The 21,728-nt window shown below is 40.8% G+C and overlaps 1 protein-coding gene across 6 annotated transcripts in view; it reads left to right on the forward strand.

Annotated features, from left to right (window-relative positions):
* ARMC2 (armadillo repeat containing 2) overlaps positions 1–21,728 on the forward strand; it is a 157,971-nt gene that overhangs the window by 72,075 nt on the left and 64,168 nt on the right. For all 6 annotated transcript variants that reach the window (XM_065590190.1, XM_065590191.1, XM_065590195.1 and 3 more), the window contains 3 exons: positions 4,353–4,498; positions 9,568–9,667; positions 20,147–20,465. In XM_065590190.1, coding sequence (XP_065446262.1) covers positions 4,353–4,498; positions 9,568–9,667; positions 20,147–20,465 — 565 coding nt within the window. The remainder of the gene's footprint in view (positions 1–4,352; positions 4,499–9,567; positions 9,668–20,146; positions 20,466–21,728) is intronic.

Raw genomic sequence — 21,728 nt, forward strand, 5'->3', positions numbered from 1 at the left:
TGAAAATCTGCAGTTTATCAGCTTTGTCTCACTTGCCAGGTTGAGGAAAGTGGCAAGCAGGCACTACATTCTTATGATTTGTGAAGCCAAATTGTATGCACCCCTGCATAAATCATATCTTTGTGAAATATTTATAGCATTTCTTCCATTGCCTGTGTTACCTCTGGGTAGCCAGTTCTCAACTGAGACATTTAATTTGCAATCTTCAACTCTTTGTAATGTAGGTTAACAGATTTCATAGGGAACAGTTTGGTTTATTTTTCTAGGCATATATGTTTCCAATTATTACTAAATTCCATCAGGTGTGACAGTTATATGCATACTCAGTTTTACTTGGCTTTTTTTGCTGACCACTTTCTAGTTGTCTTGGACTTGTAGTCCTGCCTTGATGGAGTTCACTCCTGGGTGAACAGCATTTCCTAAAATGATTCACCAAGACAGAATTGTTAGAGAGTATCTCTCTCTGAAGACTGTTGCACAATGCGTTGCATATTATCCAATGATGCTGAGCCTTTGTTGGTTATGTGTAAGAGTCTTTGGCTAGGTAAGGACCCTTCTCTTTCTGTGGCTTATACTTCCTTTTCTCATCTATGAAGTATAACTAGAATTCAGTGGATGTTATCCTAGATTGGTCCTGGATTTGTCTGTGTGTTGGAGTTGTGGGTTTTGTGTTTGTTTGTTTGTTTTGTTTTGTTTTGTTTTGTTTTGTTTAAACAACCCCTAAGCTATAGCACTTTATTTGGTGGCATGCTTGAGAACTTTGCACAGAAACCATTCAGTGTGAATTCTGCCACCAGAATTTTAATTCACACTTAATTGACTCAGTATTTTGTTTTTATTTTCAAGTAATTTGTTCAGTACTGCGTTTAGTTCGAAATGTCATGATTTATGAAGGAGTGCTTAATTTGAAACCGGTGTATATGAGTTTTCTCAGTACAGCACCATTAATTGCTTGGTATCATTGGGTTTTCCAAAATATGGGATAAAAGCTGATGGATCCCATACTACAATTAGTTTTCACTCAGAATTTGGTGTGAACCTCATGATTCTGAAATATAAACCCTTTTAAATCTACACTCAATTCTTCCCTCTGTAACATTCCTTTAATTGGTTTCCCTCTGTTTAGGTTGTTTTGTTGTAAAGCATCTTGAGATGCATTTGTACCCTGTGACCTTTCCTTGTATTTTATATGCAATATCATAGTATCTTTTTTACACTGCATATTTTTTTTTCTTTTTGATCATGCCTTATTTACTTTTTTAAAAAGAAAACTGGAAGAAATGTGGGATGTAAAGGTTAATCTAAGGAAACTATTTAAGGAATGAATATTGCAGGAAATAAAAACTGAAAATGTAATTCACTCAAAGAAAAATGACAAAAAATGTATCAGAAAAGATAATCAGAAAATGGGTCAAAGACAAGGAAGGCCACAGAATGGCAGATGATTCGGCCAAGAAACTTGTATAAGATGTTTAGCGATCTCTGCTCACAATCTGGAGAAAGAACAGGAATAATAAAAGCGAAGAACAGTGATGAACTTCCAAACATATGTCAGGAGCAAATCAAGAGCTGTGATAAGCACATTTGTATTTCTTAAAATGTCCAGAGCACAGTGTAAAATTTGAATACAGTACTTTGAATTGAACTCGCTACTATTTGAATAAATTTCACAGACTCAGTAGAGGCAACAAAAGCAATTATCTTATTGTTCCTATGATCGTAACTAAAACCAGGAATTAGTAATGCTGAGGGAAAATAGCATTAGAAATGTGGAAGAATTGTTCCAAAATCTAAGATAAATGGTAAGACTATAATAACTTGAGAGGAATAACATTCTGTATAATTTTTCCATTTGAATTGACTGCTACCAGTATATGTAGGCAGTGCCGAACTCTATTATGTTACTGGGGTAAATCCAGGGTAACTTTCTCTGAGACATAACTGTTTTACCCCACAGTAAATGAGAGCAGATTTTGGCTTTATGGTAGTATGCAAATAGTAAGTTAGATCCAAATTTGGTCTATTAGGTGTTTATTATAATTATAATAATAAATTATATTCACAAGTCCCCCAAGGAGGCAGGGAAGTATTATTAAACTTAATTTTACAGATAGGGAAATTGAGGTATAGAGACATTAAGTGACTTGCCCAAGGTCACATTCAACTAGTAAATCTGTGACCAGGTAGAAGTTTAAACCCTTTCTACACAATTACATTAGTGTTCACCAATACTGCTATGTACTACCACTATATATGCAGTGCTTTATTAAGAATTTTTTAATTCTGCATAAATGTGTTTTCTCAGAGGTTAGTTCTTTTCTAAAACTGACTCTAAACATGGCATCAGCATGTTATACATTGAAAGTTTTTCCTTTTCTTTTTTCTTTAAATAATAAGATTCACTGAAGAGTACACACTGTGAGTGCAACGGTTGTGTGTGTTATGAAGGTTTATAGCTTTTATTCTCTTTGGTAGCAGCATAAAATCCGATTTGATTTGATATGACAATAAAATGTTTGTTTAAAACAATTCAGTAGGTAGAAGCTGCTCAGACAACTGCTTATCCTGTTTTCTTTATTTTTCCATAAAGTATATAGTTCATATTGCTGAACAGACTGTTCCGTTTAATGAGAAGGTATTCTATGTCTAGAGATTTGCTGACTGAAACCATGTTAAATAGATAGTCTTTGTGTCTTTTTAGCCTATATGCAACTTTAAAAACTCATTTTAGAATAAGGAAAATCTGATGATTTCTTCCTGTATTTGCTTTAGTATTAATGACCTGAATTTGAAATTTGCAGTACATCTCTATTTAAATAAACAATTATGCATAGTCGCCTATATGGCCCTAGTATTTTAATACTCTTATCTCAGAAGAGAATCAGACGAAGATCAGTTCACTCTATTTTCATTGCTAGAAACTGTATAGTATTTTATGATCTAAGCTCTTAAAAATAGATTTGTATCACCTGAAAATATTTTGGCTTCTCCCATAAACTGAAGACCCAGACTGTGTTTGTGTTTGGCTTTTGTGCTTTTGGATGCAGATTGTGTCCTGCCTCTTACATTTTAACTCTTTAATCTTTACATCAAACAGATTGTGTTTTTTTTTAATTTACTGTTCACCAATTCATTTTAATTTGCTGCTAAAACTGTTACATGCAGTTGCTACCAAAATATAATTATGTATTGAGTGGGGGCTATATTAATTTGCTCTTGATCAAATAGGACACCTCCAGAAGATCCAGATGTGGATTTCCACAATACATCATAAATTCTGTCTCTAATAAATATGTAAAGTATCCATAAGTAGTCTACATATGTATCAAATAGGCAACTTTGGCTAAGGCTTAAAACCGTTTGTATCCGTGTGTGCGCATGCAAATTTTTAAAAAATTTTTAGGGGGAATGTTATTTGTTGCAGTACCTCTTTGGACTGTGTTTTTTCTCAGTTATCTCATTTTTAAGCCAGAGTAGACAAGTTCAGTACTTTATAAGGGGGACTTCCAAGGAAAACATACAATAAGGCTAAATTACAGTCTGAGTAATTGTGTGTTGCCTAAAATCCCACTTCCTGTCCTAACCTGTCATGTAGTCTTAGTGTGCATTTCTTAAGTGATTGCTGCATTTCGTTCAAATTGGCTGCATTTTATTGGAGTATGAAATTATTCTGGTATGTACAGTGAGTGAGGAAAGCAGGATTTGGCCAAGAGATTGTAAAAAATCATGATAAAATGACATTAAGAATGTTGATTATTAAATAATGCAGAAAATATCACAAGCTAATAATGCTAAGTGCCTGATTTAAAATGGGATTAAAAATTAAGGGGTCTGTTGTTCTTTATGGGAACACGCTTGTGTGGGACACAAGCTCAAGTATGGGGCAATGTTGAGCCTCATCACTCCAGTGGGAGCTCTGAGAAGCATTGTACAAAGGCCCTGAGAACCCTCCAGTGTGAAAAATAAATGACCACTGCTATACAGCACTGTGTGGCATGCACTCCCTTCTAAGACTAACCAGCACTACTAAGTTATGTAGGAGGGGGTCAATGGCATGTCCCCACTCCCCCCTTGCACCCACAGTGGATAATCTAGCCTTTAAAAGAAAAAAGTTGCATGAGAGGCACAAGACCAATATTGATCTTTTTTTAAAACATTTATTTTAATCTATGTAACTTAATGTCATACACGTCCTAATCTCTGATGCCTACTCCATACGTGCTTGTAGAAGTCCTAACCGCTTTATTGTTATCAGAGTGCCAATTCCCAAGATGGTTTAGGTGACGTGAACTTACTTAAATTTTCAAAAGCACATGGAATTCATAATAGGCAACTATATATTCTCTCTACAGCTGACAGCTACTTTGCGAAACTTGGTTGATTTACCTCTTTCAAGATGCCAGCTCCTGTGTAGTGGTGCAGTTTCAGCGCTCTGGGTGGTGCTGGAGCAGCGTATGAATGATAAGGATATATGTACCAATATTGTCAGGATATTCAGGTATGTATGCAACACTGTTTCGATCATCAAAACCCCCCAGTCTCTTGAGGTCTGATCCTGCGCCCATTGAAGTCAATAGTAGCTCCTTCATTGACTTTACAGGGGGCTGTGTTGAGCAGTTGAATTTGAAGACAGACATTCATTAAATTGCTTGTGAAAAGTCAAGGAAAATATTGTATTTTTATAACTTGTTCTATATTAATAGTCATAAAACTATTTATTGTGGCTCAGGCTAAGATTTTGTCATGGTTATTTTTAGTAAAAGTCATAAGCAATAAACAAAAATTCACAGAAGCTGTGACCTGTCTGTGACTTTTGCTGCTGTGGCTCCATGGTTTCCCCCACCACTGTAGTGGCTGGGAGCTGTGGGGTTTCCCCTCTGACCATGGAAGATGCAGGGGGGCCCCCCCTCCACTCACGGCAGGTGGGAGCTGCAGAGTGACCATATTTCCCAAAGAGAAAACGGGGCATCCCCAGCCGCTCACCCAAGGGTTCCTCTCCCCTTCTGCGAGGCTGTTGCCTGTTGCTGGAACCCTGAGAAGGGCCCCCTCAGGAGTCTGTCACCTGTCACTGGAACCTTGCAGGGGACACCCTGTCACCTGTCACTGTACCCCTGCCAGGGCCCCGATGGCTGCCAGCTCCAGAGTCCCGCATGTCACGGAGGTTTCTGGAAGTCCTGGATTCCATGACTTCCATGACACAAATGTAGCCTTAACCCATGGCCTTACAAACATGGATTTATTTTCCTTTTAAAAAAAATGTTTTGTAAATCTATGTGGGCCAAATTTAGATTTTATTGTTTAGGATGTAATTTCCTATCCTTTAAAAAGAAATAAATTGTTTTTATTGTTAATAATTTATTTTAATATTTGTTTTTAAAATGGACAAAAGTTATCTTCTGGTGTTTACAACTCAAACCTTACAGCAGGGATTAGATTTGCATATGCACAAAAATATGTGAGACGCAGGGACGTTATTACTTCAGCCATCACAGAGCACTCTAAGGGCAGGTCTTCACTATAGGGGGGGATCGATTTAAGATACGCAAATTCAGCTACGTATCGGAGCTGACTTACCCCGCTGTGAGGATGGCGGCAAAATCGACCTCCGCAGCTCCCAGTCGATGGCGCTTACTCCCACCTCCGCTGGTGGAGTAAGAGCGTCGATTCGGGGATCGATTGTCGCGTCCGGACGAGATGCGATAATTCGATCCCCGAGAGATCGATTTCTACCCGCCGATTCAGGCGGGTAGTGTAGACCTAGCCTAAGAGATTAGGTGTGGGAGATGGGACCCTCCTTGTGCAAATGAAGGACTTCTGGTTAGTTTCCCCAGAAGAATCTCATTGTTGCCCAGTGAACTCATTGGCCATTCCCCAAGAAGATGTGGTGCTTGCTAGGGAAATCCGTCAGAGTGGGTCACCTCTAGGGTATGTCTACACTTCAGAGTAAGTCCAAGGTTCAAACTCCGGTTCAAGCCTAACTCCCCTTCCATCTTCATACAAATCATGCTAACCCAAGACTTGGACACAGGGTCCCAGGACCCCATGGTGGTGAAGGGTCCGAATTTAAGTTAAGCTGGGACCAGGGATTCAGGTCCTGTTGCTTTGCAATGTAGATGTAGCCCCACTGAACTTGTGTTCTGGGAGTCTGCCAAAAGCTTCCCACAGTCCCACTGCCAACTTTCTTTGTCCTCTGAACAGTCAAGTTTGTTGAACACAAGTTTTCCCACACTGCACTATGTGTGCAGTGAACAAAGGGCTAGAGCAGTCACATTTTGGGAGGGCACTAGAAAGTCTGGAATATGGGTCTTTGGAATTGGGCTCACATAATGCAGTGTAGATGCTGATGCCCAATTGGGACCCAGGGTTCAACAATTCCTAAGCTAGGGTTACAAATGAGTGTAGACACTCAAGCCGTAGGTCAGGGGTTGGCAACCTCTGGCACGCAGCTCGCCAGGGTAAGCACCCCAATGGGCCAGGCCAGTTTATCTGCCGCGTTGGCAGGTTCGGCCGATCGCGGCTCCCACTGGCTGCGGTTTGCTGTTCCAGGCCACTGGGGACGGCGGGAAGCCGCGGCCAGCACATCCCTCGGCCCGCGCCACTTCCTGCCGCCCCCTGCCGTAGGTCAACAAATCAAGGGACTCCGAACTCAAGTTCCACTGATTCTGGGCTTACGTTGCAGTGTAGACATATCCCTAGAAAGTATTTTGTAGTATGTATGAGTACCCCTTGGGGCCTCATCTTCACTAGGAAATGAAGATGTGCTCTTAACTCAAGTTAGCTAACTCTTGGTAAAATCCTAGTGAAGACAGCGTAGTTTGTATTTTTGACCCAAGTTAGCAGGTTGAGTGGCTTGTGTGAAAACTACAATCTGCCTTGTCTTTATTAGGATTTTACCTCAAATTGAGAACTCCTCAGTGAAGACAAGGCATTGAAGAGTTCCCCGTGTCCCAGCATAAATCTGGGCAGGGTTGATTGCAATATTGCAAATGCTGAATGGGGTAGTAAGTAATTTGAGAATTTTGCAGGAGCTGGATAATAGGGTGGTGAGGAATTTTCAGGGAGTGGAAAGGATGTAGGCACGAGTAATTCGGAGTTTAGTTTTGAATTTAAAGTTTGCCTTTGCCTCTGTGCTGCTGTGATAAGTTCCTCTTGCTGTTGACTGCAAGATTTACTGAAAAGCATTGTTTCCATTGACTTAATTGCTCACTCCTATTCCCAACAACTGTCCAGACCCTGCTTTCTAGCTGGCAAAGGCACCAAGTTCTAAAGGGAGCATGCCACATAGAGCAGCTGCTTCTCAGTTCTGCTCTGGTTTCCTCTCCAGCCTTTAAAACAGGCAGAGCGTGATTCTTTTATGGTTTGTGCAGGGTAGTTTCCATAGGCTTCCTGGGCAGGGAAAGCACAAAACACTTCTCAGTCCTAGTTCCGTATCAGTTTGCTCCTCTCTGTCTGTGTAATCTGGTCTCCAAAGATGAGTCAGTTCTGGGGTTTTGGTATGTTTTCTGTACATTTACTTCTTTCAGGGAGAGGTTGTTTTCTTTGTAGACTGGCAGGTTGCCAAGGCTGAGAAGACAGGAACATTTCCTAGATTACAAATGTGATTCAGTATAGATCAGGGGTGAGCAAACTTTTTGGCCCGAGGGCCACATCTGAGTATAGAAATTGTATGGTAGGCCATGAATGCTTATGAAATTGGGGTTGGGGTGTGGGATGGGGAGAGGGCTCTGGCTGGGGGTGCGGGCTCCGGGGTGGGGCCAGAAGTGAGGAGTTCAGGGTGCGGGCTGGGGCAGAGGGGGTGGGGAGAGAGAGAGAGAGAGAGAGAGTGTGTGTGTGTGTGGAGGGTGAGGGTGAGGGCTCCGGCTGGGGGTGCGGGCTCTGGGGTGGGGCTGGGGATGAGGAGTTTGGGGTGTAGGGGGGTACTCCAGGCTGGGACTGAGGGGTTCGGAGGGCAGGAAGGGGATCATGGCTGGGGCAGGGGGTTGGTGCATGGACGTGTGTGTGTGAGGGATCCGGCTCTGGAGTGGGGTTAGGGATGAGGAGTTTGGGGTGCAGGAAGGTGCTCCGGGCTGGGATTGAGGGGTTTGGAGGGTGAGAGATGGATCAGGACTGGGACAGGGGGTTGGGGGGAAAGGAGGGTGGCTAAGGGGTGCAGGCTTCGGGTGGTGCTTACCTCAAGTGGCTCCTGGAAGCAGCGGCATGTTCCCCCCACCCCCCATAGGCGCTGCCCCGGCCACAGGTGCTGCCCCGGCCTCAGGCGCTGCAGCTCCCATTGGCTGCAGTTCCCGGCCAATGGGAGCTGCAGGGGTGGCGCTTGGGGCGGAGAGTGCAGAGCGGAGCCCCTGGCTGTCCCTAAGCATAGGAGCTGGAGTGGGGACATGATGCTGCTTCCGGGAGCCATGCAGAGCAGCCCCGGACCTGAGCGCAGGAGCAGGGCAAGCCCCAGACCCCGCTCCCCAGCGTGAGCTTGAGGGCCGGAATCCGGCCCGCAGGCCATAGTTTGCCCATCCCTGGTATAGATGCAGAAATAGAGTTGTCTTGTTTAGATTTTCTTAATTCTTCAGCTATTTTCTTAAATTTGGTAATTACAGAACCTGATTCCTCTCCTATTATCTGGATGCTCTGGTGGTATGAAACAGCTATAAAACCAAATTAACCAGCTACCTGGAAGTTGCATAAGTAGCATAGAACAAAGAACTAAATGCTGTTCCCTGTTTCCTCTAACGTAATTATAGTCTTACCATTTATCTTTTCCCAATGTGTAACATAAAATTTAGCTAGGTTCTTTGTACAGAATTCATGGTTTTAAATCTGTTTTGATTATTCATTTGTCTGGGCCCATAAATTATAACTTCTTGTAATCCTACTTGATTCTGCAGACCTTTTCAGGTACAATATTAACTGGAAGTAAAGGCTTAGCCAGTTAACCATATAGCAGTGATAGCTGTAGGCCAAAGTGTGGCCTCACTCCTCTTTGAACCATTAGGGTGATGGTACAGAGATATAGCAGCCTGAGGAGCTATAACGTTGGGTCAGATGCAGGAAGAGAATGCCTTGAAGAGTGTTGGGAGGAGTATTCCTCATCCCTGCTGGTTAAAGAATAGCACCGATGGAATTATATTGGGCACTTGCGGGCATGCAGAAGAAATGATGTCCTGTTCTTGACTTCACCTGGCATCCCATGCTGTCTTGAGACTAAAGGCTTCTGCTTAGTGCTTAAGGAATACTATTAGTGTTGGCATTCGTGCCTGGGCTAGGCACATGGGTTGAGGAAGGCTCCCCATGCCCTCTCCTGTCCCTCATTGTACTGGCATAGAAAAATCTAGAATTTTGTTCGTTGTTTGTGTTACACATACACAATAGTTGTTACTATAAATTCATCAGAGTTCAGTGTCATTCTCTTATGTAACTGGCTGCCTGTATCTATAGTAGAAGTACTAGCATTTCATTCTGTATGTTGGAAAATGTTACTTTGAAAGTAGAATAAATATATTTTATTTTGCAGAAGAAATAAAATGCTGTCATTTATATATATATATATATATATATTTTATTTTTGTATGTTTATAGCAAACTTTCTTCCTACAATGACTGCTGTGCAGCTCTGGCAGCCTGCTCCAGATGTTATGTCTTATTTTTAGCCCTTCTAAACAAACACCAAAAGAAGCAGGTCAGTATTTTCATCTCCTGCTTTTTATATTTTAATCCTCTGTGTCTCTGTTATTGTATGTGTGTAAGCCCATTTTCAGTGACCTACTTTCATGCACATTTACAAGGTAATAATTTAAAACAGTTGACAGCATTTCTATATTAAGGAAATGGAATCATTTAGATTAAGAGGGCAACACAGAGGACAGACAGTTGATTAACTTGTTTATCCTTAGCGCACACATAAGCTATCCTCTGAATACTTACATTTTTTCCAAGGTTTTAAGTAGTAGTAATGTTTTTTAAAAAGCAAGTGGTTTATCAAATAGCAAAAGTTTTTCTATATTTAAAATTGCTTAACTTTGGGAACCCCCACATTTCAATTGTGGAAAAAGCTACAACTTCTTTTTATTAAATATCCAAACAAGTTATCTAAGGGTACATCTACGCTGCAATAAAAAACCCTGAGGCACTGAGTCTCAGACCTTAGGCTCACATTGATTGGGCTGAGGGCTAAAAATTGCAGTATAAATATTTGGGCTTGGGATGGAGCCTGGGCTCTGGGACCCGGAACGCTCCTGCCTTGTGGGGTTTCAGAACCAAGGCCTCAGCCCAAACCTGAACATCTACACTGACATTTTTAGCACCACAGTCAGTCCCTCAAGCCTGAATCAACTGACCTGAGCCAGCCGCAGCCATACCATGGGTCTTGTATTACAATGTAAACATACCCCCAAGTATAGATTCTTATTATGCCTGAAAAATATACAGTGCCTTCTACCAAAGCAACCCAAAATTATTTGAAACATATAGCTAGAAATAAAAGTATTTGGGAATTTTCATATCTGAAAGATTGGCTAGAATTATGAGAGTATCCTGTTTATACGCTGTAATAAATAGCTGGTTCATAAGTAAGCACAAAATGTTTGTTGCCTGAGAACGCTGAGATTTTTAACCTGTCATATTTCTACTTTTAATAAATGATTCTCATCCCATAGATCAGCTTTGTTTTTGCATGTTAAGCACCATCTCTTCTTTATCAAAATATCACTTAGTAAGCAAATTAACTGTTTATTAAAACAAGTTTATTACTGTGTTGTGATGATTTTGTGTATGTGTTCAGAGTAATTTCTCCTTACAATGATTCTTATACACAAACCCAGAGCTATTTGTACTAGTGTAGTGCTGACAGACCCCGGTCATTGGGATCGAACCTGGGGACTCTGGAGCTAAATGCATGATCATCTACTGCATGAGCTAAAAGCCACATGGCCCTTAGCTAAGGCTGTAGCAGACTCATTAATCTCTAAGTGGTCTCGGTGCCACTAGAGGGGATGGAGCACCACACCTAGGAGGTGTGTGGGTTACACTAAGTTACTGAAGGCCTGTGCTGGCAGATAGGGGGTCTGAATGATCTAACATCAATTTCCTCTCTAATATTTATAGTATTATAAACATTAGAGCTGTGAGGGTGCATGCAAGTTTATGAAGTGCAGGTGGCATCACTACAATGTATAATACTGAGAGTTAGAGGGTTTATATATCATCTTTTATCTGTTTAAAAGACAAACAATCTCACAACCTAGCAAAAACTGTCCGTGGGAGGACGAGCAATGAGAGTACCAATGGAGCATTCAAAATAATGAGGCAGGCTTCAAAAAAACCATAAGATTGTCTTAAACTTGTGAGATTTTTTTTTTTAAACATATTTTGTTTTTTGTCTCTTGGTTTCTGGGGCTCTGGCATATACCTGGGTTGGAGTATCTAGTTTTTCTCTGCAACCATAAGAGCTAGAAACTTACTTCAAAAGAAAAAAAAAGAAAAGAAAAGAAAGGTGAGAGTCATTCTCAAACAAGTAATCAAATATTTTCAAGGAGCTGTGACTTTAAGAAAAACACTAAATGTCACGATGACTCGTGATTAAAAATGTCAGAGCTGGAAACACCGCAGTTATTGAGCCTGCTGAGCAGCTTCTCCTTATCACTTGACTGCTGTGAGAAGATAGGGAGGGTTTGTTAGGAGAGTTAAGTTGCCAAGATTCACATAACTACATGTGTTGTCATCTCACATAAGAAGGGAAATGTGTGAGTTGGCAAGATGGATCTTCAGGGGTGGGCAGGGGAGCTCAGCAGTCCCATTTTTAGACACATAACTGACCTGGCTCTCCTTGGTGCCTTCTCCACAGCTGTTTTTGGAGAGTGTTGGAGAGCCTTTGTTGGCTCTGTACCTCTCAAATGTCATGCACAATGGGCTGCCATGGATGCTTATCTTGGGACCCACTATCCTGTATGTTGTGCCATGTGTACTTTTCCCCAAGCTCCCAGCTGTCATTAGTGTTCGAGGCTGTTTCTCACCTTTTCTTCAGAGCTATTTGGAAAGGCAGATGAGCACAGTTCCTACGCTCAAGCTCCCCTACCTTTCACATGTACTTCTTGAGCTGCAGCTATGTGAAGCATAGCTTTCTCCTCCTGCTGAGCTTGCTGATGATGGTGATGTCATTAGCCACAGGGAGGCCCTCTTTTAAAACAGGAAGAAAGCATATAAATGGGGTGATGATTTCCATACAATGACGTGTGTGTATATGTGTAAATATAATTAGAGACTAATCTTGATCTTACATATTTTCCCCCCTCCCCCTTCCAGTTGAAATTATTGGGTTGTCATTACGAATAGTTTCAAGTTGGCCAAAATGGCATTTGTTAGTAAACAAACTATATGTCCAAAAAAATTTGCCCAGGTCTAGTTTTAATATTCACTTTCTAGAGAGGCACTATCACAGTTACTCGACTATCTGTCCCTGGACTCCTGACTGCTCTCTCTGCATGCACCCCTCCAGATGACAGGGCTCCTCCTTTCACCTGTCTCAGAGTGGAATCTCACAATTCTCCCGCTCTTAGACCAGATCCCTGGGCTACAGTGTCCTGTGAGTACTTATCAGGGCTGACTGTGATCAGACCCTGCAGGTCTCTCCTTTGGGGATGTGACCAGTGGTTAATGCACAGTGACCAGAGAGCCTTCTCCAAATCAAGGTGTTGCTTAATTTTAACAGTAGGAACACAGCTCCCTGTAACAGAGAGAGGGTTTGAACACTCAAAGCTGCTCATAGGCCTGTTTCACTTACTACCCCCTGAATGGTAACCAAGTAGTCCAACTTAGTCAGACCCTCTTGCAGGGTCTGTCTTGTTTCCCTCTGCTCTACTCTGCTTGAGCAACTCCTGACAACTACCCCATCCCGGATCTCTAGAATCACTTTTTAACTGTTTAGTGTCCTTTTGATTTTAGGTTCCAGCCTTGGTAGGACAACTGTGGAACTCTTAGCTAGAGCCTGTAAGTGGGATCTTTACAGTTAAATACTCTGTCATAGCATCAGAGTTTAAGGCCAGAAGGGACCACCAGATCATCTAGTCTGACCTCCTGGATATCACAGGCCACCAATATCACCCAGCACCCATACACTAAACCCAACAACCAAAATTAAACCAAAGTATAACAGTGCTCAGGAGACTAGATTATTATGTAGTATAGACAGAGAACAGGAGGGACTCAGGTGGACCTGTGCCCATGGCTCCACAATGGCAGGGAAATGATTAAGTCCTGCATCTTGACAGGGGGTTAGACTAGATGACCCTTGCGGTCCCTTCCAACCCCATGATTCTAAGTAAGAGGTACTCAGATAATCCTGGCAAGTGACCCACACCCACACACTGCAGAGGAAGGTGAAACCCCCCCAAGGTCACTGCCATTCTGACCTGGGGGGAAATTCCTTTCCATCCTTACACATGGTGATCTGTTAGATCCTGAGTATGTAAGCAAGAACCAGCAATCCAAGCATCTGAGAGGAAGAGAATGCCACGTCAGAGCCCGAACTCTGGCCCTCCTTGTCCAATGTCCCTGTCCCTCCCTGTCTTGTCTCCTGATGTATTTGTCAGGAGCTGGCTTATCTGCACTCATTGTCTGGCCTTCCTGGCTGTTTTTCTAGCCACCTGCTATTAAACTGAACTAAGCTATGCATTCAACTCCCATTATGGCTACCCAGTATCTATTCCTTACAACAGACAACCATATAAAATGTATAGTATTCCTAGATTAATACAAGCAGTCCCATGTTCTTCACAAGGGTTATTAATGCCACAACTGAATTTATAAAAGTGCCTATCCAATACCCTGAGACCATTATTGACATCTCCTCTGCTTTGAGACATCTCAATCTTACAAGATACTGATTTTTTTTATCTATTTCTGTTACTTTGTTTTCAGCTGTTGTTTTTTTTTTCACTGAGTTTCAATAGCTGTATATGGATTTTCTAGTTTTAAAATTATTTTGGGTTAACGTAACTTTTTTTCCTTGATCCATATGTTTTGTCATTTTAGGCTTTTTGTTTAAGCGCCCTTTTTTAATACAGTAGTGACAGAGATCCTTCAAAAACATAAATTTATGTTAACGCCCCACCACAGCACACCAGTTTAAAGAGTGATTATGGTGATTGGTCATTACAGAGCCAAGAACTCTTAATATTTATCCTGGGGTGTGTGTGGGTGTGTAAATATTATTCTAGAGATATAACAGATACAGTATGATAAATAACTCCTGTTTGATTCTCTTTTATTATTAACTTTTGCTTAGAGAAAAGATCTTTCTTGGACAAATGTTCTGAAAAATCCCAAGGGAATTTTCATGGTGATTTAATCTAAACAGCCACAGAGGGTCAGCCTTTCCCTACAGTATGATGGCTGATACTATGCCTAGCTAACAACATGCATAACTTCAAATATTTAAATTGTGATAGTTTGTTTTTTCTCCAAAGAGATGTTGTAATAGAAAGATTCAAAACATATGCTTTAGACCAGGGATTCTCAATCTTTTTCTTTCTGACTGCCCCCTCCTCCTTCCCAACATGCTATAAAAACTCCATGGTCCACCTGTGCCACAACAACTGTTTTTCTGCATATAAAAGCCAGGGCCAGTGTTAAGGGGTAGCAATCCAGGCAGTTGCCTGGGGCTCATGCCACAGAGGGCCCTGCGAAGCTAAGTTGCTCAGGCTTCAGCCCCGTTTGACGTGGCTTGGAGCCCGGGTTTCAGCCCTAGGTGTTGGAGCTTCAGCTTTCTGCCCTGGGTTTCAGCAAATGTAATGCTGGCCCTGCTTGGCAGATCCCCTGAAACCGCTTGTGCCCCCCTCCGCAGGGGCCCCTGGACTCTCCCTGTTTGAGAACTACTGCTTTAGGTACATGACTGGCTTAGAATATGTAGTGCTCAAAGATACGATCCAAACTGTCTCACCAGCTGGTGTCCCATACCTACGTGTAATTCAGGTACAATGGTTGGTAACTGCTTTAACTTAGAGGGCCATATTATCGTTAGTAACTGCTGTAGCTAAGAGGGTGAATGCAACTGGATTATTTGCATAAATATATAGGGAAGTGTATATGTACTCGTCTGTATATGGTATTGGCAAGACCATTACTGGAATACGGTGTCCATACTTCAATAAGTATGCTGAAAAATTGGAATGGGTTCAGAAAAGAGCTACAAGAATGATTACAGATCTGGAAAACATGCCTTATAGTGAGAAGCTCAAGCTATTTAGTTCATTGAAGAGAAAGTTAAGAGATGACTTTTCTGATAGTAGGCAACTCTTTAATCTAGCAGAAAAGGCATAATGAGAGCCAGTGATCGGAAATGGAAGTTAGACAAGTTCAGGCTAGAAATAAGGTGTACATTTTTAAGTGCAACAATGTTCATTTTGGGTCACTGATTATTTCTGGTTTTGTCCTTGAATTTTCATTTCTGGTATGTCACTTCAAGATGTGTCCTGAATGTGTTGGGAAAAGTTCCCTCACAGCCTGACATGACTGCTGTTTGTTTGCCTCTGGGCAGACTGTCAGGTCCACACTCGTATCTTCTTTCAGAGAATACTTTGCAAAGCAGAAGGTCAGATTTATTAGTGCTGGCAAAGTGAAGAATAAGTTTACCCCACTTTTTATCTTTTAATGGTCAAAAGGGGTCATATACCCAGCAAATAAAATTTCAACAACTTGAACTGTTGTTGGGGGGGGGGAACCCTTGTGATTGGCTGCTTCCCCACTTTCTGCCTTCTGGGGTGTAAGTAGTCAGTCAGGGCTTCTGCAAGAATCAGCAAAGCTCTTTCCCCCCCCCCTCCTCCCCAAGAGCCAAAACCCTTCCCACAGGAGGGGATGGGGGAGAAGAAAAATCCTATCATCTATAGGTAGCTCCGTTCCTATTCGCCCATCTCCTCTGAGCAATGGGACGGTTCCTCTGCCTCTCTTTCTTCCCCTGTCTCTCTCTCTCTCTCTCTCTCACTGAAACACCTTGCCTGAGAAGGGGGAGCGAGGACCCTGCTGCAGCCTCCACACCAGCCCTGGGAGAGATGGGGGGGGGGGGGTGAAAGAGCTGCAGAGGTGTGGCAGAATTGATGTGGAGACTGGAGGGGGTGCAATTGATGGGCAACAGGCAGATATTATGTTGCTTTCATTTTTGTAGAATATTATAGACTGTCCACTTTTTTCAGACCACTTTGAGTTATTACTTGTATTGCAGGAGGGATTCACCCCTGTGGAGGACTGGCAGAATTACCACCATCAGGGTTTGTACTAGAAGAGGAAGAGCAAACTTAGTTTAAAGCCAGGAACACAATAGAGCCCTGTGGTGGAATCTGCATTATTGGCTTGATACTTTTTTCCCCTCAGAGCCTGATACAGATGTCCAACAAACCAAAAACTGGGCTTAGTCTCATGTCTGGTGATAGCACATCACATACTGCAGATAGAAAAAAATTATTGGGTCACTTGATAAAACATATTTAGGTCAAGATTATTTAGTCACTTTGCTTTCCCCTTTCTGCTTAATAAATCTGAACTTTTGAGGATTTTTCATCATGAATTTCAGAAAAATGGCTTATGAAGTTTAGCATTACCAGTCATCTTTAACCACCAAAATCTAATATAGCTATTCTTTTTAGTTTCTAATGTAAATCTCTCTAAAATTCTGGGGGTCAGCAAATACAAATACTAACCTTTGTTGTAAGTACAATGTAAGGGATAGACTTTTAGACTTAACTGGACAAAAATATTTGTCCATCTAAATGGACAAATGTGCATTATCGTTATTGTCAGCAATTTCAAAATTAAGAGTTAATGAGTATATGCACACTGTGCTTTTGCTCTTCCAACTGCGTGTTCATATTTGGTGCTAGTACACAATTACATATGTGATTGTCTATTAAATTGAACAAGAAAGAACTCATGGTATTCAGTCATCCCTTCCTGGAACTTAGAGAAAAGGAACATAGTTTAAGAACATAAGAATGGCCATACTGAGTCTGACCAATTGTCTATCTAGCCCAGTATCCTGTCTTCCAACAGTGGCCAGTGCTAAGTGCTTCAGAGGGAATGAACAGAACAGGCAATCATCAAGTGATCCATCCCCTGTTGTCCACTCCCAGCTTCTGGCAAACAGAGGCTAGGGACACTCAGAGTATGGGGTAGCATCCCTGTCCATCTCGGCTTATAGCCATTGATGGACCTATCCTCCAGGAACGTATCTAGTTCTTTTTTGAACCCTGCTATAGTCTTGGCCTTCACAACATGCCCTGGCAATGAGTTCCACAGGTTGACTGTGTGTTATGTGAAGAAGTACTTCAAAGTACCTTTTGTTTGTTTTAAACCTGCTTATCAATTTCATTGGGTGACCCCTAGTTTTGTGCGATTTGAAGGAGTAAAATTTACTTATTAACTTTCTCCAGACCATTCATGATTTTATAGATTTCTCTCATATCCCCCCTTAGGTCCCACTCTTCTGGAATTTTTGGAATTCATTTATACAAATTATTTTATTTGGCATCAAATATAGACTGCAAATCAGATTTGGGTTCATTTTAGGGACAGGATCCAAATTCTTAAGAAATAGGTCACCCATGCTTAGTCTAGCTCCTAACACAGATCAAATAAAGTTTGTCAAATCAATAGCTTTGAAAAACCTGTTCAATTTAAAAAGTGTGCTTCAATACAAATAAATTATAGTGTTCCTCTGTCTTCAGTACTAAATCTGTGTGTGCTAGTTTCAAAAGGTATGTCTTACCTGTTGAAACCTATGTTTAGAGCCCTGCGAATCCACAGATGTCTGCTTTATATCTGCAGGGATCTGCATCCGTGGATGTGGTTGTATTGTTCACCATCCTTGCAGATCACAGATTAGATGTGGATCCAGATTTTTGTATCCATGTAGGGCTCTACCTGTGTTGTTCAAATCAACCTGATAAATACTTATGTATTTAGTTTATTTGCAAATATGCCTGAAATGCCTGCATGCTTTCTCAGTAAATATTCCAAATGTTTGGCTATATGCTAGCCCCACCTACTGATGATTTTTTTCAGATGTGCAAATATCCCATGTGTCTATGTACATTTATTCTTGTAACTGCTTTCAAAGTGGCATTCATCTCTAACTCCATTTATGGCTGTCCGAACAGTGGTTTTTGGTTTCACATTACTCAGCTTAGTTGTGCGTATGGCATGCACATTTTTGAAAATTTAGCCAAAAATATGTAAAAATATAGCCTATAATTTCTGCAATATAAAGTCACATCTGCATTTCTTGTATTTGACTGTTGTTTAAACTCTGTCAGTGGATGATAATGAAACTTCTGTAATACTATTTAAAACAGGATGTACTATGCTTAAAAAGAAATAATATCTTGTAGGCTTGTTTCATAGTCTGTAGGTGGAAAACATAGCTGAGATCACACGTCTCAAAATATCAGTTAAATTGATTGCTTTACAGTACCTGTCTGTCTATTCCCTGATTGGCTAGGGCTGTTGCTAAGCCGGTACTGTTTTAACCAAAATTAGAAAGTCAATATAAAGTAAGTTAAACTAGACTGCCTTCTTTTTTCACTTCTCTCTTCTGATTCATCAACTGTTTGTTGTTTCAAATTCCTTGTAGCCTTTGTGAGAAGGCTTCCATTGGGGATTGTGATGGCTTAGGTAAAAAGCTTGTAGACGGTTACTTATAAAATAAAAGTTTATACATATCTTGTGTTGGTGACATTCAGATGTTGCAAAATAATAATAGTGGGAGCAATGCATAGAGAGTCGCACAGTGTCTAGCCCAAAGTGGGGGAGAGAGACTAGAGGTCACTCAATGATGACCCCCCTGCCTGGCAAGTTCATTAGTAGTTGTGATGAACTCTGAAGCTTATCTTCTTGTCTTTGGACATAGGTGTATCTCTGTGATGCAAGGCCTTGTGGGAGTGGCTCAAAAGAGGAGAAATTATTAGTGGAGGAATATATGATCCCTAGAGAAATTTTTGCAATTTAATCAATCAAATTTTAATATGTGTACAGTAACAAGTTGCTATTCTTTGAATGTCTCTTGATAAAGTATGGGATTTATTCCTTGGGGGATTACAGTGTCTGAATGGAACTCCGGTATTTCAAGAAAAACGACATGTAGGGTGTTTGCCAAAGCAGTGGTTTAGTGCAAGTACAGTCATTTAGCAGTTAGGGGTAGACAAACTATGCTGCACTCAGGGGATTGCCACTTCTTTCCCTGTACTGTTGAAACAGAGCCAGTACTTAGACTTTCTGTTTTGGAAACTAGCCAGGTTTTGATAGGGGTGGAGACAGTTTTTTGAGTAATTTCATTTTTGGAAGAGAAAACCAGGAGAATTCTGAAAGCTAAACTAGCCCATACTGTTGAATTAAAAGCCATTGGGAGTCGAGGGTATTGTTTTGGGATGACAGTTGAGTCAGTCAGCTCCAGCATCACACAAATTGCTGTATCCCCATGGTGGTCAAAATGAAGGCAATAAGAGAGATGTAATATTAGGATTGGGAGGTCGATGACATAGCAGACTAGACGTCTTTCATTGGGCTCTTGATTCCCCCTTCCCCCCCCCAACCCACTTTATTTAAAAGAGTAATGCCAGGAAGAAATAAACCTTTATAGACACCATCTGAACAGAATTCTCATTGTTGGGTTTGTGCATCCTAGTGGAAATCTGGTGACACTTCCATTGCTTTAAAATCTTTGGCTTTCTAGGGCAGCAATAGCGGGGTAGAATGCTTATGAGGCTCTATTGGCCATCAGAGCAACCCTGTGCTTATTTGGGAGACGGATTAAACCCCAGTTACATAACGAGAATATCCATCTAAAATGTTCTCCTATTATCCTGTTGGGTTGTTGGTCATTTGATAGAAATAGACTACTTCTATTTAGGAGACCCCCACGATTAATAACCTCTATGGTACTAGAACTCTGTGCCTTTGTTAGATTTTTTTTTTTTAAATCTCCTCCCTAAACTGGATAATCAAATACAGCAGCAAAGATTATTTCCTTTTTTGCTGTATTTAGTGTTCCTCCATTTGCAGTGGAACTGCTTTTAATTGAATTGTGAAATACATGAAATATTGATGTTTTTCAAACCACTGGCAACTTCAACTTTTCTCTCGGTGTAACAGTGTTTGTTTGTTTATTTTATTGCAGGATTTAGTTGTCCGTGTTGTTTTCATTCTTGGCAATTTAACAGCGAAGAACAATCAGGCCCGTGAACAATTTTTTAAAGAGAAAGGAAGTGCTGACACCCTGATATCATTATTCCAAACCTACAATGAATTTGATTTGAATACAAAAAAAGAGAAACATGAAGGAGAAGAAAATAAATCAAAACAAAAGCATCCTTCAGAAGCAGAAGATGTCCTTATAAAACTGATAAGAGTGCTCGCCAATCTCTCCATTCATCCTAGTGTAGGTGCTGTTCTGGCAGCTAACCATCACATTGTGGCATTGCTTGTTACGGTGCTAGGTAAGGTTTGTATATTATGTTTGTTTTTTCATGTATTATTTTCATTCAATCTGTCAGGCAGGCACAGTATTTCATTACTTCAGCTTTTGTTATTGGGAGAGCCTTAATTAAACCTGCCATGTTGTTAAAATATGAAAATCAATCTGCTAATGTTAATAATTACAGTGTATAGACTAACTTACTTTAAACAGTAGCAGAATTATCACCTTCGTACTAAACTTTACAGCATCTTTCCTGCAAAACATTCAGAGGAGCCTCATGCATTGATAGGATTTATAGATCAGATTATTAAGAATAAACCAGACTACACAAAAAGATTGGTAAATTGGGGGAATTTTCTTTTGAACATCTCAGACTGAAAACTCGTATAGTGAGATGGTCTTCTTGCCTCCTCCCTAAATAAGAGGAGGATTTTTTAAACAAAAAGTTTGTAATTAAGGACCTGTTTCTGCAAGCACATTCTGCTTGGTTCTGCCTTGGTACAGCAGACATGATCTGCAAAACTTACATGCAGTATATTTTAAACACTATTATCCAAATCAAGGGAAGTTCTGTATAAGAAGAGCTTGGAGGATGGAGCTTTTATTGGTATTTCTGAGCTACTTGCTGCTGCTAGCAGCTATAACTCAACTCGCTGAAAAATGGAATAATTTGGCATACTAGCAGCATGATGGCTAGAACTATAAATTGTTTCCATCCTGCTTTTATATAGGTTTAAGAGCAAGAACAATTTCAACAGTGCCAGCATTCACAAAGTCTTTGCTACAAGTTTTTGTTTGTTTGTAATAGTATTAGGGTGCGCTGTAGCTGCAGTACAGATAGACTGAGAATGGAGACAGCTACCAGGTAGCCTTCAAACTAAATGCAATCCTGCTGTGCCACTCGCTATTACAATAGTACCTCAGAGTTATGAACATCAGAGTTACAAACTGATCGGTCAAACACACACCTCATTTGGAACTGGAAGTATGCAATCACACAGCAGCTGAGACAGAAGGGGAAAAAAAGAAATACAGTACAGTACTGTGTGAAACCTAAACTACTAAAAAAACGAAGGGAAAGTTTAGAGGGGGAAAAAAAGATTTGACAAAGTAAGGAAACCATTTCACTGATTGTTTCATTTAAATTAAGATGATTAAAAGCAGCATTTTTCTTCTGCATTCTAAAGTTTCAAAGCTGTATTAAATCAATGCTTGTAAACTTTTTGAAAGAACAACCCTAACGTTTTGTTCAGAGTTACAAACATTTCAGAGTTATGAACAA

Source organism: Chrysemys picta, chromosome 3 (assembly GCF_011386835.1).
Source record: "Chrysemys picta bellii isolate R12L10 chromosome 3, ASM1138683v2, whole genome shotgun sequence".
Classification (NCBI taxonomy): domain Eukaryota; kingdom Metazoa; phylum Chordata; order Testudines; family Emydidae; genus Chrysemys; species Chrysemys picta.